The sequence below is a fragment of the Chinchilla lanigera genome, unplaced genomic scaffold (genome assembly GCF_000276665.1).
Source record: "Chinchilla lanigera isolate Chin_1 unplaced genomic scaffold, ChiLan1.0 scaffold00035, whole genome shotgun sequence".
NCBI lineage: Eukaryota > Metazoa > Chordata > Mammalia > Rodentia > Chinchillidae > Chinchilla > Chinchilla lanigera.
The window spans coordinates 3,610,778-3,618,546 of record NW_004955436.1 but is presented as its reverse complement, the minus strand read 5'-3'; the positions used below and the strand labels follow the sequence as shown (position 1 = coordinate 3,618,546).

At 58.2% G+C, this 7,769-nt stretch overlaps 2 protein-coding genes across 2 annotated transcripts; one reads left to right on the top strand and one right to left on the bottom strand.

The window, feature by feature from the left end:
• Nucleotides 1-451: 451 nt before the first annotated feature.
• On the bottom strand, nt 452-6,014 carry Gja1 (gap junction protein, alpha 1, 43kDa). The gene is made up of 2 exons (XM_005389132.2): nt 5,880-6,014; nt 452-3,292 (listed from the first exon to the last, which is right to left on the bottom strand). The coding sequence occupies exon 2, from the start codon at nt 3,274-3,276 to the stop codon at nt 2,128-2,130; it is 1,149 nt and encodes a 382-aa protein (XP_005389189.1). The 5' UTR covers nt 3,277-3,292; nt 5,880-6,014; the 3' UTR covers nt 452-2,127.
• A 1,048-nt stretch (nt 6,015-7,062) lies between these two features.
• On the top strand, nt 7,063-7,769 carry LOC106149053 (translation initiation factor IF-2-like; the record flags this gene model as incomplete). The annotated part of the gene is given in 1 exon segment (XM_013516676.1): nt 7,063-7,769. A coding segment is annotated over 1 exon segment (379 nt), but the record flags the coding sequence as incomplete, so codon positions are not given.

Genomic DNA, 7,769 nt, shown 5'->3' with positions numbered 1-7,769 from the left:
AAGCGGGACACCTGCTGGGGCATAGCTCAGTGTCAGGAGGCCTGGGGTTCAATCCTCAATGCTGCAGGAAAAGTTGCACCCCCAGTTCAACACTGATGTGCTCTATCTTGTCTCTTGAATAGATATCCAAAAGTGCTTATTATCAGCATACCTAACACTTAATACTATCCTTTTAAAGATCTGTAAAGCCAGGGATGATAGTGTATACCTATAATCCTACCACTCAGGAGGCTGAGACAGGAGGAATTTGAGTTTGAGGCCAACCTAGGTTACATAGCAAGTTTAAGGTCCACTTCGAAAAATCCCCCCAAAATCATTTCAAACCTCCCCCCAAAATATCCCTTAAAATGTAAATTTACTCAAGTCTGTATAACCCATGGAAATATCTTTGATAATCTTTAATAGACACAACAGGTAAGATGGAAAAGTCACACAGAATACATAGACAGCATTTCTACTAAATTAAAACTTTATTGAATAAAGAACACTCCAGAACACACAATCTGATGGACCAGGTCTACGTTACAGGCAGCGAAGCTGAACACGGCAGTGGTTTAACATGGAATGTCAACACATTAGTACTTCCCGTTGTCCCAAACTGTTCTGTGCAGGTGATGTGCAAGAGGAAAGTGGAGGCGTCAGATTGCCACCATTCACTCGTGACAAGTTTTGAAAAGGCACTTGAAAAAACTGGTTGATGTCTTTAGGATACAGGTCAATAAATTAGTTCCATGAGCACTCCTGAAACGTGATTCAGCTTCTCCTCGATCCCAAGTAAGTCTTAGTGCAAACATCGAAGTCGCTGCCCACCCAAGACTGTCAGACTCCAAACAGAAGACTCCTTCTGCACTCGTGTGATAAGTAGGCTACAGCCGCAAACACCAGCTACTGCGAATCCACGTAGGCACAGTGAATGAGAGTTCTCTCTAAGCGTTCCTCTCACGTTAATGACTAAAGCCTGTTTACAGTACTAAAATCCTATCATTCAAGCATCAATGATTATATTTCAGAAAAAAGGAAATCATTCATTTCGGTAATAGCATTACTGCTACATTCTAAAAAGAAAAAAAAAAAAAAGAAAGAAAGAAAAGAATTGTAATCAACAGAACCAGCATCCACAATAGGATACACAGGGAAAACATTTCAGGAGAAGTGTGCTTGGTCGCACAGCAGGGATCTTACAATGTAAACACCAGTGGCCCACACCCCAAAACCCACCAAGAAGGTTCAGGTCAGACGCCCGTGTGCATTATTTTCAGATCTGTGTTTGTGAATCTGTGCTGCACCTTTTGTACCAATACATGACAAATAAAACACACGCACACACACACACGCGCGCGCACGCACACACACGTGATTGTTAAATACCAGGCATGGCTTGTTTCCCTGACATGGACTCGGACACACGTGAAGTGACGCCTGAGTGAGTCCAAGCACAGAGCCGCTCGGTGCAGTGGGCAGACCGGGCACGAGGGGGCACGCAGCAGGCTCGGACTGAGCCGCAGATCTTTCTCTGTGGGCCTTGTCTGAACTTTTAATTGACATCAACAATAATAATAATAATAGTAATAAAAAACAACGGAGCCACGCAGGTCCTCGGACTCCTGCAGGGGCGGCCGTACAGCGCCCTCCAAAGTGCGCACACAGCAATGGAATGTTTCAGAGGAGACACGAGCACAATCGTTCGTCTTTCTCTTGTGGGAAAGAAGTAAGGTGTTCAGGAAGTGTTTATTCCTGGCCAAAGGTATTTCAGTTTCTTGGTAAAACAAAAACTAAAGAAACATATTCAGCCACAACCATCAGCCACCCGCTCACACACACAGGCGCTCGGGGTGTGTGGGGGAGAAAAGCCCTTACCTACGTCTCACCTACGCAACTCTGAGGACAGCCAGAGTTCTGGGAACCCACTACGTGAATACCAGCATGTACCTCCTCCCCGCCCCTCCCGCCCGCCCGCCCGCCTGTCCCATGCCCAAGAGAACCTACAATGCTACGTCAGTCTGTGTCCCAGGCCCCTGGGAGGGCCGCTGAGTACCACCTCGCTGGAACAGAAGAACCCAGGTGCCTCCCCCCCAGCACCCGCTTCTTCACCACCACTGAGTGGACCTCGCCACTCACAGGCGGGGACTAGATCTCCAGGTCATCGGGCCGGGGTCTGCTGCTGGCCCGGCTGCTGGCCCGGCTGGACGGCCGCTGATCCACCACGGCCAAGGGCTGGAGTTCGTGTCCCGCCGAGATCTTCTTGGAATTCTGGGTGTCGTCGGGGAAGTCGAAGGGCTGGGCGTGGGAGTTGGAGATGGTGCTGCCGGCCTGGCCCATGCGGTTCTGCTCTGCGCTGTAGTTGGCCCAGTTCTGCTCGCTGGCCTGCTTGTTGTAGTTGCGGCAGGAGGAGTTGTTCCTGTCGCCGGTCACCAGCTTGTACCCGGGCGGGGACATGGGGGAGAGCGGCGCGGTGGGCGAGGAGCAGCCGTTGAAGTAGGCATACTTGGGGGAGCCGCAGTCCTTGGAGGGGCTCAGGGGGCCGCCGGAGGGGTGGTAGGGGTCACTCCTGCCCTTGACGCGGTCCTTGACGCCCTTGAAGAAGACGTAGAAGAGCTCGATGATGTTGAGGGCCAGCGAGACCAGGGACACCACCAGCATGAAGATGATGAAGATGGTCTTCTCGGTGGGGCGGGACAGGAAGCAGTCCACCTGGTGGGGACACGGGTCGCGCTTGCAGGTGTAGACGGCGCTGAGGCTGAAGCCGTAGATGTACCACTGGATGAGCAGGAAGGCCACCTCGAACACGGACTTGAAGAGGATGCTGATGATGTAGGTGCGCAGCAGGCCGCCGCGCATCTTCACCTTGCCGTGCTCCTCGATGCCGTACTTGAACTTCTTGATCTCGATCTGCTTCAGGTGCATCTCCACGTTGGCGCCGTCCGTCTGGGCCACCTTGAGCTCCTCCTCCTTCTTGTTCAGCTTCTCCTCCTTGCGCATCACGTAGAAGACGTGCGCCAGGTACAGCAGCGTGGGCACCGACACGAAGATGATCTGCAGCACCCAGAAGCGCACGTGCGAGATGGGGAAGGACTTGTCATAGCACACGTTCTCGCAGCCCGGCTGCTGCGTGTTGCAGCGGAAGGCCGACTGCTCGTCGCCCCAGGCCGACTCCACCGCGGTGCCCAGCAGCAGGATGCGGAAGATGAACAGCACCGACAGCCATACCTTGCCCCCCGCCGTGGAGTAGGCCTGGACCTTGTCCAGGAGCTTCCCGAGGGCGCTCCAGTCTCCCATGCTGCCTGCGGACCACCTGCGGAGACAGAACAGCGCGTCACCACCGGCACACACCCGCACAGCTGACAGCCGCAGACACTGCTGTGCTCTTGAGACAGGGTCTCACCTTGTAGCTCAGGCTGCCTCAGCCTCCCAGGTGCTGGCATTACCACACCCAGCTGACAGCCAAAACACTGCAAATTGTGTACGACCCTCCAAAGCAGTCTTTAAGAGCAGAAAAAGCACAAGGCCAAGTGCAAATGCTTCCCGTCTCACTTTCCACCCCCAAAGAGCCCCCCAAGGTAATTTAAGTCTGAGAAGCACCGGGGACTGTGGGCAGAAGGTGAGTGACGGGGGTGGGGGGAGCTGGGCTCATTCTTTGGGCTGATGAACGAGGACGGGCACCTGGGGCCTGGGTCTGGCTCTGGACCCCTGCTCCTCAAGCCATGCATCCAACATCCACGGAGGCTGCCGGCCAGACACAGGGAGACACAGCCCCCAACGCCCGGGGGGGAGGGTCCACACAGCCCAGTCTGCAGCACCGCCGGGCTCCGCGGGAGGCGCCCACAACCGCTGCCTGACGCTGCTGCGATCGCAGAGCGTAACTGACCATCAGCCGCGCGCTGAGGGACCCGGGCGCAGGGCGCACGCAGACCCACAAGCAGGTCTGCCCCCCGGCCCGCCCCCGCGAACGCGTGCTGTGGGACGCCCGTCCTGACCCGCCAGCGTCTCCTGCGTGCAGGGGGCCTGCCTGTGGCCTCTCGCGTCGCGGGTGTTTGAGGTGCGGTCTCACCGTGCGGGGCTGGCAAGGGGCTGAACGCCAGGCGTTTGACGGTGAGGATGTTTACAGAAAAGCCCTGCAGTGGAGCCTGGGAGCCACACGGGCAGCGTCTGCGGGAGGACCGCACGCTGGCCCGACACTCTCACTTTGAACTCTCACTTTGGCTCAACTTTACTCAAAGTAAAAGCCTTTTCTGGTTTTTTTTTTTTGAGACAGCCTCTTGCTGTGCAATGCAGGATGCCCTTGAACTCACAGGCAACCCTCCTGCCTCAGCCCCCCAGTGCTGGGACTAGGGCTTGGGGCCATCATGCCAGGTGTGAAGTCTGGTTGTGTAAATGCTCGTAGCCGCTCGTCACTAAGTTCTTTCACATCTGAGGGGAATGGAATTCGACTGCACTTAATGCGGCGGGGACCTTGGTAGAGACCGGCTGCGCTGCCCGTCCTTTCTGCGCCACCCGCCCAGGCAGCAGCCGGGAGACCCCGGCGTCCCGGAACCCACCCTGGTCACCCGGCTCCAGTTCACCTTCCTGGCCTCTGTTCAGCTCGGCGGGTCCGGAGTCCACCCCCACTCTACCGCTCCCATTTTCCCAGTCTGAGCTGGAAAATGCACATCCTTTCCTGAAGACACGGCAGTTACACTTGTGACTCCGCAGCACCCGGCCCTCACCCAGGCGGCCACCTCCCCTGGCATCCCTGCCACTCCTCGAGGCCTGGGAGATTTTTTATTTTTGGTCACTTTTTAAAACAAGTGTCCCGGCCGGGGGTATAGCTCAATGGCACAAGAGCCTGCTTGGCAAGCGGAAGGTGCCGAGTTCAATTCCCGGTACCAAAAAATAAAATAAAATAAAATAAAACAAGTGTCCCAAGTGATTGTGAAGGTTTCAGATAGGCAGGCAAACAATGGTTTCTCAGCATTTTTTAGCGTTTTCTTGTTCAAAATATTTGAAAATGGGAGCGAATGTCAGGAACGCAGGAGGGGACAGGTGTCTACGGAGTCCTGGCGCTCTGCACCGCTGACCACCCCCCCCACACCAGCCTACCGCACGGCCTTGGGGTCAGGGCAGTGACAGACCCCTCACCAAGAAGCTCCTGTCTGTCCTAACAGCTCTTTGTAATAGCTCTTCGCTACCCCTTGTGCTGGAGCCTTAAGAACACACCAATGTGCTAAAGGTGTGGCCACTTCATCTTATTAAAAACCAAAGCAGCTCTTACAACTGGGAACTATCTTACTTTTCATTTTAAAAATTCTTCCCCCCAGACAGGAGGAGCCACAAATGCCTATAAACAGGGTCACTGGTCCCTAAGGTGGAGTTTGAGGCCTATCCCACATTAAGGATGGAAGAGGAACAGGGAAGAATTTCATTAAAACTCGAAAGAAAAAGTCCAGTGCAGAGGAAGGGGCAGAGTCCTTGGACGTCCTTGAGAAAGTCTCTGCTGGGGTGAGCAGTCCCAAGTCCGCGCTGGAGTGCAGCCCCGCGTGCGAGGAGCCTCTGGCCTGTGGGGAGTAAGCCAGCCAGCTCTGTTCCGACTCCTGGTTCTGATTCGCCCTCGGGGCCACGTCCATCCCCAGGCAGAACGGGCACAAGCTGGGCACAGCTGAACTCGGCCTGCAGGGAGCTCTGACCCTCAGGCTGCAGGCGGGGCCCGATTCCCACAGCAGCCCGCTCCTACTCTGCTCTCAGCGCGGTCACCTGGCCTGCCAAGCCCTGCGCAAAGCTGCGGACGGAAGGGCCCGCAGGCAGCTCTCTGCTGTCCGGCCTCTGGCCGAGCCAGCTCTCCTGACCGAGCGGACAGCGGCCTCCTCCCCGTCCTGTCACCCCGTCCCCCGCGTTCCCCTGCTCACGGCCCAGCGGAGTCCACACAGTGTGCGTTTGCGGATGGCCTTGTCCCGGTGCGGGAAGGGCTCCTGCCCGCCTTCCCGACTGCGCTGTGTCTCAGGGCCCGTGCTGTCCCCGCGGCCACACACTCTGCCCGCCGCTTGAGACCTGCACGGGCCTGCCGCGCTCTCAGTGCCGCCCCCGACAAGGAGCCACCCACCCGGGCGGGAGAGCGCGGTCAGATTCCCTGCTGCCAGCCCCCAGCCCAGCCGCCCACAGTTCGGGTTAAAGGGGCACTGAGCGAGGCAGAGGCAACAGCGCCTCCTGTCAGGTCCACAGAGCTGTGTGGACCCTGGCTGCGGGGCTGCCCTGAGCCCGGCCTCAAGGGTTCCTAGGGACAGACACAGGCACACGACGCTGCTGCCCCAGTTCCGGGCATGTGAGCTGTGCCCGCATCCCAGGACAGGGCAGCGCCAGGCGTCCTTCCACACACAGCCCCTGTCAGCCTCACAGCGCGAGGCGGCCCTTCCCGAAGCCCACAGCTGCTCTCTCCCCGGCGTGACCTTCTGAGTCCTGCTGGGGTGCCAGAGGCCACCCCAGAGCCAGGAGTGTGATGTGACAGTAGGAATCTGAGTAACTTCAAAGCCCCATTTCCACCCAAGCGCCTCCTGCCCCGTCCCCACCCACCTCCAAATGGATTTTTATTAAATTTAACTTTGAGACAGGGTCTTGCTCAGGCTGGCTTCCAACTTGTGATCCTCCTGCCTCGGCCTCCCATCATGCTAGGATTACAATCTTGTGGGATTACAGCCCATCCTGGCTATCAGTGGACGGTCTCTCCTGGACAGTCGTGCCCCTAATCACACGGCGGCCCGGTAGGCACCTGAGCTTACCCATGAAGAACCCTGCCCTCAGTACAGCATGCCCCAGGCTCAGGGACACCCCGAGAGGACCTGCTACTCTGTAACAGGATCTTTAGACACCGCTCACTTTTTTCCAGTTTTGGAAACTTTTCTTTTAGCACAACAGCCACTACGATAATGAGCAAGTATACAGTTGCTAAAAACTATTTGGAAACCCACTGGGATGTGAGACCATGGAATTTCCCAAGGAGCTAGTCGTGGTTTGAGTCTGGGCAGAGGTCGGCCGTACCCACCCCCAGGCGACAGTCCCGGAGGCGCACCGCTAGGACGGGCTTGCCTTCCTAACCTGCCGCGTCTCCGCTGGACGGCACTCCTGGTAAACGCGCAGGGGCTCCTGGAGCAGCCTCGCCGCGGCCCCGGTCTCCTGCCATGTGTGCCCTGCGCCGCCAGGCTCGCGGCGGCCGGGTCCGGAAGGACGCCCACCCGCCGGGGGGCACAAGGCAGCCGCAGATGCGCGGCCTCCAGCGGGACGGTGCTGGGCTGTGGCCTGCGCACAGGTGGCCACTGCCCCCGACTTGGGGACACGGGGCTCACCGGAGGACTCGCGTCTGAGCCCCGGCCTGGCCTGGGGCACCCCCCCGCCGGGCTCTTCAGGCTCTGGGGTCCCGGTGGAGATGGGCACTGGGGTGCACGAAGTTGCCCTGCAGGGTGTGGCCTTTGTCTCCCGCCACCCCGGTGTTAAAGGGGAGCTCAGGCTCCGGCCCGGGGGCCGAGTCAGGGTGGCCTCTGGGTGGGAAGTCGCTCCCCCCCACACCGCTCCTCCAGCACCTTCGGGTCCTCTCCGAGGGCGGGTGGGGTGGCGCTGCCGGCCTGTGCCCAGGCCTGCGGCAGAGCCGCCTGCACCCAGGGTAGGTACCCTTGGGGCCCGAGGACCAAGGCTCACTGCCTCAGCTTCCCCAGCAGTCTCGGCCGCCGGGCCGCACCACGGGTCTAGACAGCCGCTCCAGCGCGCGGCTGCTCTCCGGTGCCAACCTCACGCCCAGGGCCGCCGAT

Bases quoted from the DNA above. Each gene is read 5' to 3' on its own strand.
- Gja1 (XM_005389132.2), bottom strand. From the start codon at position 3,276: ATGGGAGACTGGAGCGCCCTCGGGAAGCTCCTGGACAAGGTCCAGGCC.